This window comes from Otolemur garnettii, unplaced genomic scaffold (assembly GCF_000181295.1).
Source record: "Otolemur garnettii isolate 467f Iridium unplaced genomic scaffold, OtoGar3 scaffold00171, whole genome shotgun sequence".
NCBI lineage: Eukaryota > Metazoa > Chordata > Mammalia > Primates > Galagidae > Otolemur > Otolemur garnettii.
The window spans coordinates 2,516,539-2,540,266 of NW_003852566.1; the positions used below are offsets into that span (position 1 = coordinate 2,516,539).

At 46.0% G+C, this 23,728-nt stretch overlaps 1 protein-coding gene across 2 annotated transcripts in view; it reads right to left on the bottom strand.

Annotated features, from left to right (window-relative positions):
- Positions 1 to 23,728, bottom strand: part of EVC2 (EvC ciliary complex subunit 2) — a 157,731-nt gene that overhangs the window by 9,099 nt on the left and 124,904 nt on the right. For both annotated transcript variants that reach the window (XM_003800190.3, XM_023519319.1), the window contains exons 18-19: positions 12,582 to 12,796; positions 6,478 to 6,565 (exon numbers count right to left, since the gene is read on the bottom strand). In XM_003800190.3, the coding sequence (XP_003800238.1) occupies positions 6,478 to 6,565; positions 12,582 to 12,796 (303 nt within the window). The remainder of the gene's footprint in view (positions 1 to 6,477; positions 6,566 to 12,581; positions 12,797 to 23,728) is intronic.

The following is a 23,728-nucleotide window of genomic DNA, read 5'->3' on the forward strand; positions in this document are numbered from 1 at the left end:
CACACATGGAATTTCTCCCAGGTTTGTGTCCCGACTGTGGGCTCATTTAGACTGAACTCCATGTCTCCCTTTGTTTCCGCTGCCATTCAGCATACAATGATTTTTGATCATCTGGGTATATACCTACTAGAGGAATTGCAGGATCAAATGGTAGGTCTACTATTAGTTCCTATAGCCAATACACTACTCAGAAATAAAAAGAAATCAGGAGGTATCACATCACCAGACTTCAGGCGATTCTATAAATCTATAGTGATCCAAACGGCATGGTACTGGGACAAAAATAGAGAGGTAGATATATGGAACAGAAGAGAAAACCAAGAGATGAACCCAGCTACTTATCATTTGATCTTTGATAAGCCTATCAAAAAGATGCATTGGGAGAAAGATTCCCTATTTAACAAATAGTGCTGGGTGAACTGGCTGGTGACTTGTAGAAGACTGAACCTGGACCCACACCTTTCACCATTAACAAAAATTGATTCTCACTGGATAAAAGATTTAAACTTAAGACATGAAACTATATACTAGAAGAGAGTGCAGAGAAAACGGTTGAAGAAATTGGCCAAGGGGGAAAAATACACACATATATATATATATATATATATATATATATAGCAGTTTTTGGCTGGGGCCGGGTTTGAACCTACCACCTCCAGTATATGGGGCCGGTGCCCTAGTCCTTTGAGCTATAGGCGCTGCCCCATGGAAAATATTTTATGAGGAAGACCCCCCCTAGGAATTGAAGCACCACCAAAAGTAGATTACTGGGATCTGATCAAACTAAAAAGTGTTTGCACAGCCAAGAGCACAGTAAGTAAAGCAAACAGACAACCTTCAGAATGGGAGAAGAGTTTTGCAGGTTGTGCTTCTGACAAAGGTCTGATAACTAGAATCTACAGAGAACTCAAACTAATCAATAGGAAAAGAACAAAAAGAACAAATAACCCCGTTTGTATGAGAGCAAGAGACTTGAACAGAAGCTTCTCTGAAGAAGACAGGTGCATGGCCTACATGAAAAAACGCTCACCATCTTTAAGCACCAGAGAAATGCAAATCAAAACCACTCTGAGATAATATCTAACTCCAGTAAGACTAGCCCACATCACAAAATCTCAAAACTACAGATGTTGGTGTGGATGTGGAGAGAAGGGAACACTTCTACACTGCTGGTGAGAATGCAAGCTAATTTTCTATTTTTAGTAGAGAGGGGAGCTCAGTGTGCTGCTCAGGCTGGTCTCAAACTTCTGGGCTCAAGCAATCCTCTTAACCTCGGCCTCCCAGAGTGCTGGAATTATAGGTCGGAGCCATTGCACCTAGCTCATACTTCTGCATTTTTGCTGAAACCAGTTTGAGTTGAATTTCTGTTACCTTGACTTAAAAGAAATTCTGTTTTCACAAAGCGTCCAAGTGTGGTACTCATAGAGCTGGGGGGTACCGTAGTGGTGTTTACATGAGTAGGAACAGAGCTGTAACAAATCACCACAAACCTGTGGTTTGAAACAACAGAAATTTACCCTCCTCTAGTTCTGGAAACTGAAATCTGAAATCCGTTTCCCTGGGCTAACATCAGGTGTGGGCACTGGAAGAATCCATGTCCTTGTCTCTCCCATGTTCCTGGGCTTGTGCCCACCTCCCCTCCGCTTACAGGGCATCCTCCGGTGCCTGCTTTGCTCGTCACACTGTCTTCTCTGCCTCTGATCCTCTTATAAGGTCACAAGGATCATCCCCCCATCCAAAGATCCTTAACCACATCTGCAAAGTTCCTTTTGCCATGTAAAGTTACTCTGTCAGGTTCCAGGGATTAGGATGTGGTCCCCTTTGGGTGAGCTTCTGCAGCCTGCCACTGCATGTCACTAGCATATCTACTCATGTTTTAATTCCACTAACACTACAACGGCATCCCAGGAGGTGCCAGACCTGTCCCAGGCACTGGAGGCAGAGTAGTGAGTGGAACAAGGTCCCTGCTTTTGTGAGGGCTGCAGTCAGGTGAAGAGACAGATGGAGGCACCCTCAAACATGACAGCAGGCAGAGGGAGGCCTGATGAAGCCCAGGCAGGACAGAGGGACACAGGGTGACAACATGTAGATGACATCAGCAAGAGAATGCAGGGGAGGAAACAGGACTGAGGCTCAGCCCCTGGGAGCCGTGATGGGGAGCATCCAGCAAGGGGCTGGTCTGGAGAGGTGTCGGGTGTGGGGAACCAAGTTTGGGGAACCAGGAGAGAATGTGCTCAGGAAGGAGGAGGGCTGCAGCCAAGCACTGCAGAGAGAAGCAGGGGCCACTTCTGACCTTGACACTTGCTTTCAGCAGAGTGACGGGAAAGGGGAAAGGTGCTGTTTCAAACATCAACCCCCTACCATGTCCCACCCTCCCCTCTGCAGTCTCCCACTACCCTAACACAGATCCACTCAGTGTACCCTGAATGCCCAGGCTGGGAAGCCCTTCCCTTGAGCCTCCTTCTACCTGAATGTGTGTCCCCACACTGCATCTGCCTAACTTTCTCCAGCTCATTCATGCGGCCTCTGTACAGCCCTTCCCCACTCCTACATTCTGGAACAGGTCCCTCATTGGTTTTAACCAATTCTGCCATCACCGTCCCATTTCTAGTGTATCTTCACCTAGGCACGCAGGATGAAGTCAGTGGACCACAAATAAACGCAGGGAGCCAGGTGTCTACACAGAGGAGGGAGACTGCAAGGACCAGAGTGGCCAGTGGGCCATCTCCCTCCCTCCTTCCCCTGCATCTCTTCACAGCGTGGTCTCCTTTACTTTCTGGAGACTCCGGGATAATTGTGGCCATCTGCAGACACCACGGTAGAATTCTCTCTTGAACCACATAAAGATGAAGGAAGAAAAAGGAAGAGGAGGAGGAAGAGGTGGGAGGGTGGGAGGGAAGGAGGGAGGACAGGAGAGAAGGGTTATTCTTTACTATAGTACAAAAAAATAAAGTGTAGTTTAATTTTATATGTTAGTTTGGATGGGCCGCTATGCCAGGATATTTCATGAACATTACTCTCTGGGTGTTTCCATGGGGGTCTTTTGGATGAGATTAATACTTAGGCTGGTGGACTTTAAGGAACCCACGTTGCCCTCCATGATGTGATGGGCCTCGTCAATCAGCAGAAGGCCTGAATAGACCAAAAGCCTTGACTACCCTGAGCACAGGGAATTCTGCAGACAGCCTTCGGATTTGAACTGTCACTCCTTCCCAAGTGTCCAGCCTGCCGGCCTTCCCTGTAGAACTTGGACTCACCAACCTCCATGAACACACGAGCCAATCTTAAATAAATCATTTCTATACACAGACACAATCCCTTTGGTTCTATTTCTCCAGAACTCTCACCAATACCCAGGGGCTAGAAGGAAGAAATCCAGTTGGGTGGACATCAATGAGTGGGCTACAAAAAGCACGCAGTGTGGGCGGAGAGAACAGCGTCCCTACCTGTCTCCATTACTCAGAGCTTCCAGTCTGGCAGCATTTACCCACCTCAGAGCCAATTCTTTTTTTATTTTTTAAATTGTTTCAGGTTAATTTGAGGATATAAAGAATTTGGTTACAATGTCTGCTTGTTTTTGGAGACAGAGTCTCACTATATTGCCCTCTGTAGAGTGCTGTAGTGTCAAAGCTCAAAGGAATCTCAAACTCTTGGGCTTAAGCAATTCTCTTGCTTCTGCCTCCCAAGTAGCCAGGACTACAGGCACTCACCACAATGCCTGGCTATGTTTTGTTGTTGCAGTTGTCATTGTTGTTTAGCAGGCCCGGGCTGGGCTCAAACCCGCCCTCCTTGGTGTGTGTGGCCAGAGCCCTAACCACTGAGCTACAGGCACTGAGTCCAGTGTTTGCATTTTTAGGTAGAATCCCTCTTATAATTATGTCCTTCCCCCAAGAGGTATGCCATACACCCTAAGTCCCTATTAAGTGGGAGCCCACCCATCCTCCTCCCTCTTCCTCTCTCCCCATTCCCTTGTTCCCCCGCCCCTCAACTTGAATTGAGTTTTTCACATAGCCAATACTTTAGCAGAGCACTATGGTTTCCATGTGTGAATCCCTACAAAATTCACATTAGAACTTAATCCCAAATGCAATAGCATTAAGAGTTGGGGCCTTCTGGAGGTGTTCAGGCCAGTAGGGCTCAAGGGAACTAGCCATTTGCCCTTCCACCCTTCTGCCACATGAGGACACGGCATCCTCCCCTCCCTGGGGTGCAGCAACAAGCACCACCTTAGGAGCAGAGTGCAGCCCTCGCTTGACACTGAGTCTGCAGGTGCCTTGGTCTTGGATTTTCCAACCTCCAAAACTGTGAGAAAATGCATTTCTATTCTTTGTAAATGACCCAGTCTTAGGTATGCTGAATGGCAGCGGAAACAAAGGGAGACATGGAGTTCAGTCTAAATGAGCCCACAGTCGGGACACAAACCTGGGAGAAATTCCATGTGTGACACTGGCTCTCTGTAAAGCCTCAAAGTAACAAAGAAGAAAGGGGGAAAGTCAAAGTTGGGCCTGGGAAACGACTCAGTGACCCAGAAACACAGGCTAAGGGGCGTCTTCTCTGCACCCTGCAGGGATCAATTGGGAGGGCACAGGGGTGCAGCCATCAAGCCACAGATGAACCCTGAGTCCCCCTCAAGCAGCAGTCAGCCCTGTGCCCTCACCAGGTCTCTGCCTTTGTCCCTTTATTCATAACATGGGGATACATTCCTCATTCCCAGCGTTCTTCAAGGACTAGAGTCTCAGGCCATGGCAGGTGCCTCCCTCATCCTGTTTGGAGCCCATGCGATCCTGCAACAGCGTGGAGCAGGAAGAACTTGGGTTCCCATCCTAGCTCTGCTGGGCTCCCTAGGACCTGCCTATAAAGGGTTGAGGACAGAAATCTGCCCCCAGCAGTGAGACCATGAGCAGCAGGGGCTCTCTCCACAGGACTCACAGGCAGGTGGCCAATGTTATAAATACCTGCAAAGCCCAGGGCAGCTCTCACATCAGAGAAGCAACAAGTCAGCAACAGCACTGCCACTGCCACCTCCTGTGCTAACCTTCCCTCTGCAAAGTGTCTGTGTCCAGTCTTGAAAACTGTGAATATGTTACCTTGCATGGCAAAGGGAACTGCAGATGGGACTAAGATGAGACAGTGGGGTTATCCTGAATATTCCAGGTGGGTCCAACCTAATCATCATGTGAGTCCTTAAAACTAGAGCCCCCTCCTGCTGTGGCAGGCCAGAGAGACATGTAACAGTGACAGAAGGGCCAGAGAGATGTAGAATTTCAGGCTTTAAAGATGAAGAAGGGAGCCATGAGCAAGGAATGCAGGTGCCTCTAGAAGCTGGCAATGTCCCTTTACCACAGCCAGCAAGAAAATGAGCATCTCAGTCCTGCAACTGCAATAAGCCAAATCCTGCCAGTCACTTGAGTGAGCGGGAAACAGATTCTCCCTCTACAGCTTCCAGGGTAACGTGAACCTGCCAACACCTTGCCTGGAGAAACCCACGTTGGACCTCAGACCTGCAGAATGGAAGGCAGTCACCTGTGCTGTGTTAGCGGCTGTTTGTGGTCATTTGTCACCTGTGCTGTGTTAGCGGCTGTTTGTGGTCATTTGTCAGAGCAGCAATAGGAAACCCGATCCATCAGGGAAGCTGGATTGCCCATGGACAGCCGTGGCCAATTCATGACATGGGACACCCAAATAAGCTCCCAGCCCCTACTTCCTGCTGGCTCCCTCCCCAGGCCGGGGAGTAAGTGTTTGACCAGGAGCCTGCCTCACAACCAGCAGGCCCCATGGCCGGTTCTCCTCAGGTATGAGTGGAATCTGCTGTGGGGACTTGGGGGCATTTGTTTCCCTGATGAGAAAGGACAGGCAAGTGGCTGTTGTTCTACCTCTTGCTCTGACATAGACTCTGGAAAAACTCATAGAACATGACCCTGATACCACTGGATCAGTGAGCACCTGCCTCCAGAGACCAAAGTTGCATAAACTGCGGTGGAAAGTCCTGTTTCCTGGCACTTATAGACACTGGGAGGTGCAGGAACCCCATCTTGGGATGTAGTCAGGTCCCAGGCACACACCCCAGGGCTCTGTCCCAGAAGGGGGGTGGTACTGCACTCTGGCTAAGGACCAGCAAGGACAGCCAGCCAGTCCCAACTCTGGGAGCTGGAGCACGGCTGCAAATGCATCTCCTGGCCCAGTTTTCTCTTACCAACTTGGTTCCAGGTGGAACCTGCCCCACATATTAAAGACTGAAAAGGTGGAGGGTGTCTATCAAATTGCAGAAAAGAAACCAACTGGGCCAATGGGGTGCTGCTGTGGTTGCTGCCCTGAGCACTGACTGAGTGTCCCCTGCACACTGGGCTTGGGCTCAGGCCTTTCCTGAATCTGCTCACAGTGCCCGGGCTTGGCTTTCTCAGCTCCTCCTACGGGTGAGGAAAGGGTGAAGAGATGTGCACACATGGGCAGGCGCAAACATGGCTGGCGTCTCCTCACCTGGCCACACAGGGTCACAAAGGTGTCCGTCTCCATGTTTTCCAGCGAGTCTTCCAGCACAACACTGTTCTGTTGTTCCTCTCTCAAACTAGAGTGAAAATAAAGTCTATATGAGTCCAGCTTTGCTATAAAGTGATACCGAAAGATTAGTTGGTTATTTAAATAACAAAGAATCTCTCATCTAAGCCACATAATTTAAAATATATATGATATATCCACACAAAGAGGTGGCGGGGAGGTCTGCTTTCCTCCTCCTGCCTAAACCACTCCACAAATAATGCACCAAGGAGGCTCCTTCAGAGGGGGAGCTCCCCAAAGTGAGAAGTTCCATGGGAGCTGCAGGGAGACTGCACTGTGCTTTTGTAGGGTGACCTGTGATCTCACTCCTCATGGCCACAACCAAGCCCTGAGGGCCACATCCACCATGTGGCCTTAGAGAGAAGCAGACCCAGAATGATTTTCGGAGTATGGCCCTGGCTCTAACCTCAAGACTGGGGTCGCTTTTTCAAAGTCACGAGGCTTTCTGGCTACCACACAAGGAGGTCTGTTTAATCCACAATCTACCACACATTCTTTCTGGCTAACACAACCCAAACTTTCTGCAAGCACAAAAGCCTGATCATAAGCAGTCTCCCTCAGGGAGCCTGTGGATACTATAGGCCTAACATCCCAGGCTAAGCCCAGCCAACGCCTTGGGCATTTCCCTCTGGCCACACAGAACAGACTCCCCTCAAGCAATTACTTCAATGGAACTGAATTGTTTTTTGATGTTGTATTCACACAGAAAAGCACAATCAAATAAACAGAAACCACCCATAATCTTACCACCCAGAAATCATATCTATTGTACTTTGGTGTATTTTCTTCTAAGCAATTTGGATGTGTGCTTAAAAAATTAATCACACAGTATAAAGTGTCTGCATCCTCTCCTTTTAATATCAATATTATATTCACATGGAAAATTATGAAGCTATTAAATATTATGTTTCTGCAAGAGTTCATAATGCCACAGCCATAGCTAGTTGCCTAAAGTTAACTGAAAAAGAATGCAGAGAATGAAAAAGAAGATTGGGGTCCTGAGTGTCCTATGATTTTACAAAGCAGTTTATAAACCACTATGTTCACTGTGCAACCAGAATAAGGCCTGAGGTCTAGTTCACTATCTTGTGCCAGTGTTACGTGTTGGTTTGGGTTAGGGACTGTGATTATGTAAGGTGGGGCCAACCTGAGGGCACTGGCTGTAGGGTGCACTGGACCTCTCCTACCATCTTGGCAACTTCCTGTGAGTTTATAATTATTTCAAAATAAAAAGTTTAAAAATATTATGTATGGACTTCCACTGGCACCCCGCCTTGCTCAGACCTGCCAACATCTCAGCCCAGTGCTCAGAAGAGCCACTCCTCCAGATCTCCAGTGCTTATCACACCCCAAAGCCCACCTGTCCACTCGAATCTCTCCAACAGCCCAAGTGCCAGTGACTGTGACCGCTCCCTCAACCTGATGTCTTCCATGTGCTCCAGCTCCCCAAGTGGCCTGCTCTCCACATGTGCCTGCCTCCTTGATTCCTTAGGACCAGAGGGTTTCTACTAGCTCCATAGCACCCAGAGAGCCCCAAGGCCTCCATGACACAATGAGTGGACCTCTTGATCCAACACTCCATTCCTGGTTCCCCAGAGCCCTCCTTGCTGCCACCACTGCCACCCCTGCCACCCCCACCATTTGCACCCAGGAAACCTAGAGGCCTGCAGAGAGAAGAAGCCCTGACATCCTCATCCCGGGCCTGGACCACCACGAGCTGGTGAAGCAGAACTCAGAGCTGGCCGAGGCATTGCAGGTGCAAGCACATGGCTGCTCTGACCTGCAGTGGGCATACAGGCTTCCCCACCAAGCAGACAGAAGGTAAAACAGCTCAAGGTGAAGCACGCAGAGCTGGTGGGCCTCGTATGGCACCTGGAAGACCAGACCCATCTACTTCAGGGCACCAACCTCTGGGCGGTTGAGTGTGCCTGTGCCCTGTAAGAGCCCTGCTGTCCTGGAGCTGTGCCAGGCCTGTGCCCACCAGCATGCCCAGCCCAGGATTGTCTGAGCAGGAGAGCATAGTCCTTGCCCAGGAAAATCAGATGAAAGAGCTAAGGCAGGAGTGCCACCTGCTACAGGGGCATGTTGCCTCAGGACCTGGGTGTGACCTGCATCCTGAAGAGGGTGCCATCTGCGTCCAGTAGCTCAACAACAGAGACTTAGCCTATTGCTGCGCTAGTCCCAGGGGGAAGTGTCATGCCTGCAGAGGCAACTGATGCTGCAGCAGGGCTAAGGTGGTGCCTGGGTAGAGGAGAGAGGCCAGAGCCTGTGAGGAGGTGCATCACCAGGTACAGGTGCTGAAGGCAAGCTGGGAGCGCTACGAGGAGGCAGAGGCACAGACGCAGGTGGCAGGTGGCTCTGTGCAAGGGCGCCTGGCTGGCCGAGGAGAACCAGCGGCTCCAAGCCTAGAACAACTGGATGCGAAAGGAGGAAGCTGGGAACAGCAACATTTGAGGGCAGTTGGCCTGGGCCTGTCAGGAGCTGCTCCAGCAGGTGGCCAGTGGATATCACAGGCAGGCAGTGACACGAAAGGCAGCAGCAGCTGGGACACAACTGGCAGAAGGTTCTGTGCGACTTCCCTGCTGTCCAGAAGGAGATACAGGCACTGCAGTGTCAGCCCCACCACCCTGCAGAACAGCCTAGGGTAGCCACCCTGGAGACCCGAACCAGAAAGGAAAAGCAGAAGGCCCAAGTTCCAGGGAGGGCCTGAAGATCACACACTGTCACAGCCCAGCAGAGACCAACAGAAGAAAAGGGAAGCCTCTAGTGATGTCAGCCCCGCTGCCCTTGGGGAGCCAACCAGTGCCCCTCCATGTGCCAGACAGAGTTCTTGCAAGCCTACCTCTGGACTCCAGGCTTCAGGCCAAGAAAACCAGCTCCCAGTCAAACTCCTCCTCCAAGGTGGAATCCGTGTGGGCCACTGTGCCATCTTACACTACTGTGGATGTGGACATGACCACTGAGGTGGATGATCCAGGGCCTCCCAGAAGTGGGAGGCTCAGATGCTCCTGCTGCCCCAAAGCTCAAGATTTTCCTGACTCAATATAACTACAACCCATTTGAGGGGCCCAATGAGCACCTTGAGGGTGAGCTACCCCTCAGATCTGGGGACTGTGTATATATCTTTGGTGAAATGGTTGAGGATGGCTTCTATGAAAAAGAATTTGAGGATGGCCAGCGGGGTCTGGTGCCCTCCAACTTGATGGAGCAGGTTCCAGACAACAACATCTCAAGCTACCTGCCTCCCAAGTTCCTTGACCTTAGTCACTCTCAACTCCCAACTCAGCAGGGCAAAGCTGAAAAGGAAGACAGCTTATTACCTGGGGAAGCCCAGGGAGTGGTGGGCAGCAGGCCACGCCAGATGGGAAGGATGGGCTCCACAGCGGAGTTAGTAATAGACATCTTGCATACAAAGACAGAAGCCTACCAGCTGGGCTTGCCACACAGCACTGGGGAACAAGGTTTCTCCAGATCCTTTCTATGTGCCAATAGGCTGCTTGTGTAGCCTCCATGCAACTATAGCTGCTTAGTGTCACAGCCACATCAGCCAAAATCATTTGGGTCTAAGGCAGTAGCAGCCACCCCCACATGGTATAACTCAATGACCAAGACCATGCCCTGACCCCCATGGGTGTGGGCTGCTACACCTTCCACAGCCTACCTCCTGCTGTGCAGGACCACACCCAGGGGGACCTGCTGCAGGTGCACTGAAGAACAGTGTCCTCCACCATCACCTTCAACACACCTCTGGCAGGACCTCCTGACCCTCTTCTGGACGTGCTGGTGGAACGACACACCTCACCAAGCTTCCTGGTAGTCAGCTGGCTCCCCATGACCAGCGACTCAGCTGGGTTTTCTAATGGAGTCCAAGTCACTGGCTATGCTGTGTATGCTGATGGGTTAAAGGTGTTGGAGGTGGCTGATGCTACCACTGGGAGGACCCTGTTGGAATTTTCTCAGCTGTAGGTGCCCCTGATGTGCCACAATGTCTCAGCGAGAACCATGTCACTCCGTGGAGAGTCCCTGGATTCAGTGCCAGCTCGGATCCCTGAGAACTGCTGCCCCCGTCCCCAGTCACTGGAGACCCCTTTCTTTAGCTACACTTCAGCCCCCCCCCCTCATCTGGCCTCAGAAGCAGACACAGACGCTGGCTCCTCTGGGTGCCAAGACCAGTCCCCACATCCCTGGAAGCTGTGGGGAGTCCCAGGCCACGTTCCTAGAAGCATTCCTGAAGAATCCCTGAGCATGCAGTCTCTAATGTCCAACCTAAGCTCAGAAGGACAATGTCCTAGTTCAGGGGCTGGCATCCAAGCTCAGGGCCTCACAGAGGCCCAAGGAGGCTGCATGAAGGACCTGAGTCCCTAGAATCACAGGCCACCTTGGCTCAGCATCCAGCCTAGGGGGACAGAAAACTGCTACAGGCACATGGACCAGAAAAATCCTTGCTCTGAGATTCGTCCCGAGTGTGGGCCCTGGAAAGAACCATGTCAGGAAAAGCCTGCTCTTGAGAAAGGCCCTTAGGCAAAAGCGAGATACCTCCCCAGCTGGGCACCAGCCAGGAACACGCATCTGACTTCTGTGACATTTTGGAGGAGGCAGTGTGTTTGGATCTGTGGCCCTTAGAGGAACGAGAGCAGAGGAAGGAGCTCAGGCCCTAGAGCAGGCGAGGACAGGCTTCAGGGAGCAAGCAAGAGGGCCAGCTCCATGAACTCAGCGTGAAGCTATGCCCTGCTCCCTCCAGCCAAGTCACTATGATGTCCAGGGCTGGCCCCCTCCAACCAGGGGTGGGAGCTGAGCCTCCAGCCGGGGTCTTTGTGGACCTTTTTGATTATAACTCCCTGATGATGTCTGCCAACCCTGAGGGTGTGAAGGAGGAGCTGGCCTTCTAGAAAGGGCAGTTGCTGAGAATGTGGGGCTCTCAGGACCCCATGACTTCTACCATAATAAGTGCAAGGAGCCACATGGGCACCATCCCTGGACACCTCATGGATGAGGTAGAGAAGGGTGAGGAGTTGACTGATGAAAGGTGGCATTTGTGGGCACAGTGGCATTCGTGGGCACAGGGGCCCACAAATGTGGCCCACCTTGAGGACTCACCAGCCCCCAGGGAACCACCCCCATTCGCCAAGGGCACTCCAGGGATCCCCACTGTGGACTCCAAAGACCATGATGGCAGCTCTAGACTATGATCCTAGCGCTGGGGGTGGGGGAGGGGCGTGGGGCAGGGGGAGGAAGGAGGCCAAACAAAGGGCAAGCTGGTGGTGAAGGCGGGAGATGTGGTCAGGGTCTACAGGCCTGTGGATGACAAGGGATTCTATTACGGAGAGTCAGGTGGCTATAGAGGCCTAATCCCAGCCTACCTGCTGGGTCACATGTCCCTCCATGGAGAGTGAACAAGGCTCCCTACAGATGTAGTGGCCTCTGGCTGCCCACACCAACCCAGAGAAGCAAGTATGTGGACCTTCACACCAACTGCCCTCCTGTCCCCTGTAAGTAGCATTTGTTCCAAGTGCCATGTCAGATTGTTGCCGGTCCCCAGCATCCCCAAGCCTCTAAAAGCAGCAGAGTTTAAGTGTGAGTTGAATTGATCCCAAAATAAATCAAAACAAGCCAATCCCTGAGAGTCTGACAAGGCTGTTTCAGAACCTTTGGTAACTAGGATAGGTATTTGGAGACATGCCTTTTTCTGTGGCCAATGTGTAGTTATTTAGGAGTTAAACGTTATTCCTTCATTGCCTTGTGTGAAAGTCTGAAGAAAAGTCTGTGTCTTAACAAAAAAGCAATCAGAATGTTGTTTTTCTATCTTATGTTCAACCCCTCATTAAAATGTTCATGGGAAAAATATATATTGTGTATGGTAAACTTCCATGACATTAAAACATAAAAAATATATAGAAAAGACGTCAGGGAAGAAGATGCTACAAATCCTGAGCCCTAGGACACTGCAGACAGGGGCCTGAGGGCTGGGTGGGCTCCCCAGGCCTGCAGGGGCCCGCACCACAGATGCCCTGGGGGAAGCAGCCTACCTCTGCTGGTGGTGCTCCAGGAGCTTCTGGGCCATGCTCAGGGCTTGTTGCAGGACACTGGATATCTGCCTTTCAGAATCGGTCTCCCCTGGCTTATTCAGAAGCCCTGGCCCATCAGCCACCCACTGCTGCCAGCTGGCCAGGGCTTGCTGCTGCTCGGCCGCTTCCCGCTGTGTCAGTTGGTCCTCCAGCTTCCTCTCCAGCTCCTGGAGCTCCTGCACAAGGAGGGTTCAGTGGTAAGGCCTGCTGCAAAGGCAGGTGGACCACAGGACAAAACTGACCTCCTTTGGGTCACAACTGAGCTTGCCTGGCTCCCCTATCCAGCTGTGCCATACGGTGCCATGTGGCCACACCACACTGCGAGGCCTTGCACCTGCCATTCCCTTCACCTGCAGCGTCTTTCCCTGTGTGCATGGCGTAAGAAGGACCCCTCAGTGAAGGGCTCCTAAGTCCCTTGAAAGATGTCGGTGCCTCTCCTCATGTCTTCACGCCTTGTATGTGCCCCATGTCCACAGTGGCCAGAAATCGCTGTTCTGTACCTTTGTGCTAGATGTGAGCTCCTGGAGGGCAAGGCTGCGTCATTTGAAATGCACTAGGCAGCTGGTACTGTGGAGCACCCAGGAGCACCGACTGTTGGCGAAAGCTGAGCTGGAACATGGTCGGCCACAGCTACTGCTCTCCTGTGTACAGTACATACGTGCATTTCCTTGAATACTTATAACAACCCTTCAGACCACAGCCTCTCATTTCTCCTATTTTATAGATGAGGAAAAGGCAGAGAGAGTAATTTACCAGGTGATACAACTTTTAAGTGGCACAGTCAGAAATCTGAGGCCAGACAGGCTGGCTCCAGGATTTCTGTTCTTAACCAGTGGGCTACTCTGCCTCTTACTGGCCAAACACCGGACCTCTGCATTCTCAGGCCACCAGAATTAGATAATCTCAGCACAAGGGCTGTCCACAGCCTGCTTAGGGGGTTGAGGAAGGTAGAGGGATGAGGGAGGGAGACAGGAGGGCCCCAGACCTTGGAGAATGCAGGCACATTTAACCCATTTTTCACCAGATTGGTCAATACTATCAGAAGGGGTGGAGGATGGGACTGGAGTTTAGAACTAAGAGGACTTGGATGGATTTCATAAGGGGAGAGTGGCCTTTGATCCCCCTAAAATATGTAGCAAATGGCCTGCTTTCTGCAGGGGCCAAAGCTTTAAACTCCCAAAGGGGTCTCAAAGCCAAAGACTCAGATGCAATTGAAGAACAAGACAGAAGAAAAACAGCAGCAGAGATAAACTGAGGCTGCAGCCTGGAGCCTTCAATCTAAGCCGAGCACTGGGTGCTGTCCCCAGGGCCCTGTGAAGTCTCTGAAAGCTCCTGAGCAGGGCTCCTGACACAATGAGGCTGGGAACTGCAACCCTCCCCTGGCTATAGCACCACATGGAAACATAACCCAGCATAGAGTTTCGAGCAGTGTGTTCATCAAGATGCCAGCAGGCCAGGAGCCTAGGCCAGACACTAGACTTCTATTGACATGCCACCCAGCCCAAGCCTGTCATGAGCAGCAGAGAAATGGTGGGGCACAAAGATCTGGCTGTTCTAGTACCAGATGAGCCCTATTTAGGAGCAGAAAATAAAGCAGAAGGCTAAGTGTGGTGGCTCATGCCTGTGATTCTAGCACTTTGGGAGGCCAAGGTGGGAGGATCGCTTGAGGTCACGAGTTCAAATCTGGGCAACACAGCAACACCTTGTGTCTAAAAAAATAATGACAACTTATCCAGGCTTAGTGTCATGAATTTAAAGTGCCAGGTACTCAGGAGGTCAAGGTGGGAGGATTGCTTGAGTCCAGAAGTTCAAGACTGTAGTGAGCTATGATCCACCCCTGTACGCCCTTACCAGCCTGGGTGACAGAATGAGACCCTGCTGAGAAAGGGGAGGAAGGAAGGGAAGGAGGGAGTGTGGGAGGGGAAAGTAGAAATATGTCATCCCACAGTTATAATCTGCTGCTGGCAAATTCTCCCAGAGCTTTAGTTCTATCCCCAAAGCTCCTCCAATACCCCCACACCTGCCTGCCATTTAGCACATCTGTATTTCAAAATTTCATTCTGGAATGGTCTTCTTTAATGCTTTCTTTCCTCACTTTCCTCACTAGATTTTAAATGCCAAGGGCAAGGCTCTGGTACTGGGGCAGACTTGTTTACCTTTCTCCCTGCACTGAGCACAGCAACGGGCTAATGGAAGCAGTAACAGCAATGATGATGCTGGTGGTATGGCAGCAGTGGTTAACATTTACTGACTGCCTGGACTGGGCCAAATTTCATTCAGAGTATTTGCACAAGAATTAATTTCTTTAATCTTCACAAGTAACAAGTAGAATTTATTGTTACCTCATTTTATATATAAGGTAACAGGCTCTGGGGGTCTAAAGTAAACCTGAAACTATAGAGCTGCACAAGAGATGGGCAGGAGTGATCTCGGGTTTCTCGATTCTGGGCCTCCCCTCAGCTCTGCTCCTCTAGGATGCACTGCACAGGGGTGTAGAGAATGAATGAACAGATGGATGATTGTTGCCATATGGGTCTCGCAGAAAAGCGATGTTGTGGAGAATAAGCATGCTTATTGAAATTGTGTTTTAAATAAAGGTGACCATCTGCTCACTCAGGCAAAATGGTGAGCTTCTTTATTTGCGGTTGGTTTATATAGGAAATTTTATACATGTGCACAATACAGCAATGACCTCATTGATCCATTTAAACATCATGTGACTACCCCATGATTAGCTTCCAATAATCCACTCAACATACACCTTTTGACAACCCTTTCAATATAACCCAATTTAACACAACTTAATGGAGAAGATGTTGTTAGCCATTACTTCTTTGTTCTTATCTGATGACACCTGAGGCTATGGAGGAACAAGGTAGGTGGAATACCTGCCTTTGCTGGCCTTACCATTTGGAGGCTGTTACTTCAGATCTTTAAACAAGGCATAAAGAAACTTCTTGGGCATACAGGAATTTGTGTGCAAACCTCTGCTCCCATGTAGGCCTTAAGTCAGGGGGTTTTTGCTGGAACCTTTTATAAGGAATTCTCAGGCTGCACTTCTCAAAAGTCTTTCACGAGCCCAAGTTTCATCTGTGCCATTATACACCTGTATGCATTGGGTAAATTCCTCTTCTCTTGAGGTCCCCAAGAACATTTCCATTCCCAGACCTGTCAGCAAGCAACCTTCATTACTTACCACAGATCAGGAAAGGTTACTCATGGTATCTGGCCAGTTTTCCAAAGGGCTTTTTTATTGGCCTTATAAAGTCAACCTTAATTCCTTAACATAGTAAATGCTATTCCAGCCAAAGCCTTGGTCATGTTAGGCTCACAACCAACCTAGCCACATGGGATTCTGCCTCAGTTTCCTACAAGTATGCCTGCACAAAGTCTTTTCACTGTTTTCTCTCAAACAGCTTTTTTGGCCAGAAGCATATAGGCATTTCACTTATAGATGATGATAACGGAAGATGTATGGATGGGTGGAAAGCCAGATAGATAGCTGGATAGATGCAGTTGGACAGATGGAGTTGCAGGCCTTTTATTGGGCATATGGAATTCAGGGATGAATGAGACATGGTCCCTAGACGCTGAAAAACTCCATCGAGTGAGGGAAACAGCTGATCAGAGGAAGACACCTGGGTCAGACTCAGAAAGTAGATATACAGCGATTTAAGCTGAAATGCAAATCCAGAGGGTACAGGTAGTTTGAGCCACGTTATCTACTATGAGTAAGTCCATCCTATTTAAGTTTGCCCAGCATTGCGACATGGCCCTCTCAGCCAATCACAGCTTGCCTATGCTCCACTTTCACAAAGTCAGTCTGAATCTTCCATCAAATGTGCATTTGATATAGTTTTCTTAGGAGCAATTTTTTCCAAAGCATCTCATTTCATGCTTTTTAAATTTTCCTGAATGTTTAAAACTTAAACTCCCATTCACAGAATAAGAAAATTACAAAATGAATGTCTAATACCTGGAACAAAACAACAGGCTTGCCTCCCTCAAAACTCAAGCTGAATTCAAAGTGCACTGCACACACCACCTTACTACTGCCTTAACCGCACCATGTCATCTGATCTATTAGCAGTTGCTCCAATCCAGGACATAATAACTCTTTAGTTCTAAACAAACAAGAGACAGGAAGTGTTGATGTGACTCAAAAGAGCTTTAAGAGAGAATGGAAAATCTAAGTATAGTAATTCCCAATTAGTAACAGAAATTGGGGTGGTCTCAAGTAAATAGCACCACTCATGTTCCAGGCTGAACTGAGGGTGTTTCGTAAGCACCAAGGACAGCAGATCAATTATAGAAGAGGCTCCCTGCATCTCACGCAACCCCTACGTTGACAAATCTCTTCCCTCTGAAGGCTCCATTCCCTTCCTCTGGAATTAGGGCCGCCGTCCACTTCTGTGCTGACCACCTCAAAGTATAATACTTGGTGTGGGATTTGGGTAAGTGCTATGTTGAAGTTTCCTCCTATTATTAATTTGCTAAATAGTTTTATCTCCATAGTTCTAATATGAAAGGGTATTAAATTCATTAAAAGACTTACTCTGTATCATGTGCATTTCCTCCCCTGTTCATCTATTAATCAGGTAAATTTTATAAATGGGTGTTCCAATGTTAAACCAACCTCTATTCCTGGGATCAACTTGACCTGGCCGTGATGTCGTAACATTTTTTATAGATGGCGGGATAACATTAACAACACTTTGTTTACAAATTGTGTGTCTAGGTTCATAAGTAAGACTGAAATGCAAGTGCTCTTCCCTGTACTATCTGGGTCTTTGACACTTTGGTGTCAAAGTTATCTGAGCTTCATAAAAGTGAGTTGAGGAATATTCCCTATTTTTCTGGCAAGAATAATTTACATATGAAAATGGCAAAATACCTTAAAGTTACCAAAAAATATTGGAGCTGAGTGGTTTTTTGTGTGTATGTTAGAGATTTTTAACTACTAAATCAATTTTTTTTCATGGTAATAGAATGATATAGAATTTTTTCCTACTTGAATCAACTTTAGTGATTTATGTTTTTCTAACATATTTTTCATTTTATATCAGCTTTCAAATTCACCTCTATAAAGTTGTCCACAGCAGTCTCTTATTTTTAAAAGGTCTGTTACACCTGTAGTTATGTTGCTTTGTATACTCTTAATATTTCTTGCTTGTCCTTTATTGTCAATGGTCAGTCTTACTAAGGATTTGTATATTTTATTAGAATTTTTTCAATTCCACATCTACCTCCATTGATTCTCTTTGTGGTAGTTTTGTTTTTAATTTTAGTTATGCCGTGTTCCTTCCTTCTCCTTCCTATGGCATGTTTATTGTTGTTTCCACACTGATTTTTAATATGATCTTAATTATGAGCTTTTCTTCTTTTCTCATCTGAGTTTAGGGCATAAACTTTCCTCCAAAAACAGCTTTTGCTGAATTTCATACATTTTGATACGTCATAGTTATATTATTTTTCTGTTACATGTATTTAAAATTTTTCATTATGATTTCTTTGACCCATAAATTATTCAAAAATATGTTTTTAAATTTCTAAAGTCCAAAGTATGGGTGTTGTTGTAATTATCTTTTTTTAACTGAATTAAACTTACCTGCCCTTTGTCCAAAGATGGTCACAATGATATCACATATTTATTTTTAACTTTTCTAACATGTGCCGAACAACAATGTCGGCTGTGAATCTCCCATATACGTTCATTAAAGACAGTTTGTTAAATGGGTTATTCAGTTCAACTATATCTTTACTTGGGTTTCATATGCTCAACCAACCAACTACTCACTGAAAGAACTATGCTGAAATTTCCCATTATTAGGATAGATTTACCAATTTCTGTTATACCAGTTTTTCTTCCTGAGGAAAGAAAGAGCCTTTTATTTTGAGCCTTTTATTAAGTATATGCAAGTTTAGAATCACTATGTGCAGCTTTATATTACTTTTAATTTACTTAACAATTTCATAAATCATCATCATCATCATTATTATTATTATTTGAGACAGTCTTAAAAAAGTCTGTTGCCCTGGCTAGAGTGCTATGGTATCATACCTCACAGCAACCTCAAATTCCTGGGTACAAGTGATTCTCTTGCCTCAGTATCCTCAGTAGGTGGGGCTACAGACACCTGCCACAACACCCAGCTAGTTATTCTATGTTTAGTAGAGACAGGGTCTCACTCTGGCTCAGGCTGGACTCAAACTCCTGAAATCAAGAGATTTCAGGATCCAAACTCCTGAAATCAAGAGATCCTTGGCTTCCCAGAGTGCTAGGATTACAGGCGTGAGCCACCATGCCCAGCCTTCATAAATCATTATTTTATATTCTATGCTGAAAATTCAGATAGCTAAAGTTTTCAGGGATCTTCATCCAGTTTTTATGTTGGTTTGTTTCTCCTGCATATAGGTCATCTTGCCTTACTTCTTTATGTGTTCAGTGACTTATACTTTTCTCTGGAGAGGATTCTCTGCAGTAGGATAGTTAACCAACCTTGTAGCATTATAATCTAATCAGTCACCTTGTAGGCTTCCTGACTGAATGGCTAAACGACATGTGAACCAAAACTATAGAAGCTTTTGATTAAAAACTCACAGGGATTCTTCTTCACTCTTCTCTTCTTTTTGGTCCTATACCAAAAGGACACTTCAACATATAAGGTCAGAGACAAGATAACTTAAAGTGGAAGAGGAAATGAAAGGGAAAAGTAGGGTAAAGAAGCATACAAAAAGAAAACATTCATGATGAAGAACGAACAGAAAAATCCTGGCAACATGAAAAACCGGAACAGAGTAACCCCCCAATGGATCATGAGGTAGCTACTCTACCTATAAAGAAATGTCAGAAATGACAGAGAGGGAATTTAAAATGTGCATGGTAAAAACAATGAAGGAAATTGTTGAGAAGGTGGAAAATAAACAAAAAGAAATCCAAAACCAGAACCAGATAAGAAATGAAAGATATGAAGAATATAGATAGGATATAGAGAAGCTTAAATAATTGAAGCTGTCAATCAGGGTTCTTAAAGATGCAAAAGAGGATATCAACAACAGATTAGAACATGGAGAAGAAAGAATCTCAAAGCTAGAGGATAAAGCTCTTGAGCTAACACAGGTAGTTAAAGAGGCAGAAAAGAAGAGAAAGAAAACAGAATGTTCACTGAGAGAATTATGGGACTTCATGAAGCATTCAAACATATGAATTATAGGTATCCTAGAAGGGGAAGGAGAACTCCCCAGAAGAATGGAAGCCTTACTAGAGGATATCTTAAATGAAAATTTCCAAGGTATCACCAAAGATACTGCCACACTCCTTACAGAGGAGTATCTAACCCCAGGTCATCTCAACTCAAACAGAGCTTCTCCAAGACACATCGCCATGAACCTATCCAAAGTCAAAACAAAAGAAAAAAATTCTGCAAGAATCCAGAAGGTAGCACCAATTTAACTAAAGGGGAAAACCCCTGAGTGACAGTAGACTTCTCAAATGGAACTTTTCAAGCCAGAAGAAAAGGTCATCTGCCTTTAACTTTCCTATACAAAACCATTTCCAGCCCAGAATTCTGTATCCTTCTAAGCTAAGCTTTAAAACTGATGGAGAAATCAAATCTTTTACTGATGTGCTAACACCGAGGAAGTTTGCCACAAGACCAGCTCTACAGGAAATATGTAAACCTGTTCTTCACACTGACCATCACAATGTACCAACACCAAACATAATTCCTAGAAACTAAAGGACAAAACCTAGCTTCCACATGACTCAAAAGATAAAACTAAGCACTGGACTTTCACAAAATAAGATGAGTAGAACTCCACCACACTTATCAGTTCTCTCAATAGATGTTAATGGCTTGAATTCCCCACTGAAGAGGCACAGGCTGGTTGACTGTATAAAAATGCACAAGCCATCTGTATGTTGTACACAGGAAACTCACCTAACCTCAAAGGACAAAGCACGACTCAGTGAAGGGATGGAAAACAATATTTCAGGCAAATGGAAATCAGAAGGAGGGGTCACAATCTTATTTTCAGATACAAGTGGATTTAAGGCAACTTTTAAAGCAAAAAAAAGACAAAGATGGACACTTCATATTTGTCAAGGGAACAATACAACAAGAGGAATTTCAATTCTAAATGTTTATGCACCCAACTTAAATGCTCCCAAAATTATGAAACAGACCTTAACTGGCCTGAGCAATATGATATCCTATAACACCATAATATCTAGGGACTTTAATATTCCTCTTACAGAGCTGGACAGATTATCAAAATAGAAACTACATAAAGATACAAGGACTTAAATGCAATGCTAGAACAGCTGTGCTTAATAGACATACAGAATACACCATCCCAAAGGTAAGGAATATACGTTCTTCTTGTCAGCCCATGGAATATTCTCCAAAATAGATCACAGCCTAAGACACATATCAAACCTCAACAAAATCAAAAGAATAGAAATTAGACCCTGTATCTTCTCAGACCACAAGGCAATAAAGGTGGAACTCAACTCCAACAAAAATTTTCACCCCCACACAAAGGCATGGAAACTAAATAACCTTATACTGAAAGACAGTTGGGTCAAGAAAGAAATAAAGGAGGAAATCATTAACTTCCTTGAACACAACAACAAAGACACAAGCTACCAAAACCTGTGGACCACTGCAAAGCAGTCCTAAGAGGGAAATTTATTTATCTGAGAAACAGAGAGAATATCAACAATTTAATGAATCACCTTAAAGAAATGTAAAAGGAAAAGCAATCCAACACCAATAACAGAAGAAAAGAAATAACCAAAATTAAAACAGAAATAAATGAAATTAGAAACAAAAGAATCATTCAGAAAATTAATGAAACAAAAAGTTGGTTCTTCAAAAAGGTAAATAAAATTGGTAAACCATCGTCCAGATTAGCCAGAATTAGAAAGGTAAAATCTTTAAAAGCCTCAATCAGAAATGAAAAGAGGGAAACAACAACTGATGCCATGGAGATATAAGAGATTATTTCTGATTACTATCAAAAACTCTATTACCAGAAATTTGACAATATGGTGAAAATGCACCAATACCTGGACTCATACCATCTCCCTAGACTTAACCAGGAATAAACAGACATATGGAACAGAATAGAAAATCAGGAGACGAAACCAGTCTCTACTTGCCATCCGATCTTTGATAAACCAAACATAAGCATACAGTGGAGAAAAGAATCTCTATTCAACAAATGGTGCTGGGAGAACTGGATAACCACATGTGAAAGACTGAAACTGGACCCACATCTTTCATTACTTACAAAACTTGACTCAAGATGGATAAGATTTAAATCTAAGACATGAAATGATAAATATCTTTGAACAAAGTGTAGGGAAAACTCTTGATGATGTTGGACTGGGGCAAGATTTTATGACAAAGTCTTTAGCAGCAATCACAACAACAACAACAAAAAGGGACTTAACTAAGCTGAGAACTTCTGCACAGCAAAGGACACAAGTAAAGGAAAAAGACAACCTTCAGAATGGAAAAAGATATTTGCAGGGTATGCATCTGAGAATGCGTTGATAACTACACTCTACAGAGAACTCAAATTAATCAACAAAAAAAGAGTAAATAATCCCATCTACCACTGGGCAAGAGACATGAGTAGAACCTTCTCTGATGAAGACATATGAATGGCTAGCAAGCATTTGAAAAAAATGCTCATCATCCTTGATCATCAGAGAAATGCAAATCAAAACCACCCTGAAATATCACCTAACCCCAGTGAGAATAGCCCACATCACAAAGTCTCAAAGCTGTAGATGCTGGTGTAGATGTGGAGAGAAGGGAACACTTTTATTCTATTGGAGGGAATGCAAACTAATACAGCCTTTTTGGAAGAAAATATGGAGAATCTTCAAGGAACTCAAATTAAACCTCCCATTTAATCCTGCAATCCCACTACTAGGCATCTACTCAAAAGGAAAAAAAAAATCATTTTATCATAAGAATATTTGCACTAGACTGTTCATTGCAGCTCAATTTACAATCACCAAAATATGGAAACAACTTAAATGTCCATCAACCCAGAAACAGATTAACAAGCTATGATATATGTATACCATGGAATACTATTCAGCCATTAAAAAAGATGGAGACTTTACATCTTTTGTATAAACCTGGATGGAATTGGAACACATTCTTCTTAGTAAAGTAGCACAAGAATGGAGAAGCAAGAATCCAATCAATTCTAGTATGGAGCCAGTAGATGATCCATTACACAGTCACATAAGAGAAAAACTCAAATCGAAGTGGGGGGCAGGGGAACCACGTAGTGGGGAGAGGGGAGGAGAGAGCGGTATGGGGGTATTCCCTCTTAATGGGCACAATGTTAGGATGGCACACTTCTTGGGGGCAGGTCATAATTATAAGAGGGACTTTACCTAACAAAAGGAAACATTATAACCTAATTCTTTATACCTTCAATTAAAAAAAAAATAAAATTGAAGATAAAATTCTAAATCTATACATAAGGGCCTAAAATAACTACAGGCAGTCCCCAGGTTATCAACAAGATAGGTTCTGTAGGTTTGTTCTTAAGTTGAATTTGTATGTAAGTTGGAACAGGTACATTTACCTGTAATACCCTCTGTTCAGTTCATAAGTACAAGTTGTATGTAAGTCAGATGTTTGTAACTTGGGGATGGCCTGCACTCAAAACAACTGTTGCCATATCTTTTGATTTACGGTTATACCTCCTACACCTTGAAAGAATGTAGTGTGTAAGGAATAATGGGAATAATTAGAATTATAAATTAATAAATAATCCAACATATTGGTGCATTTAAGTGTCATTAATTGCGAGATGCACTGTTGACATGCAGAGCACTGCCAAGGGAGCTAGCACACAGGCCCTGGACTGGAAGACATTTGGTTAAAATCCAAAAGGGATGCTACTCCAAGGCAATGAACCAGAGCACTCTAAGACTACGAGAGCGCGGAAGTGCTCTCAAGTAAGTCTCCTCACTGAATCCTCACCAAAGCACTGCAGCACTGGCAGGATGGGGGGCTGCAGCCTGTTCCATGGTGGGAGATATGGAGGCAGTGGTGGGAAGGACCAAGGGGCAGCAG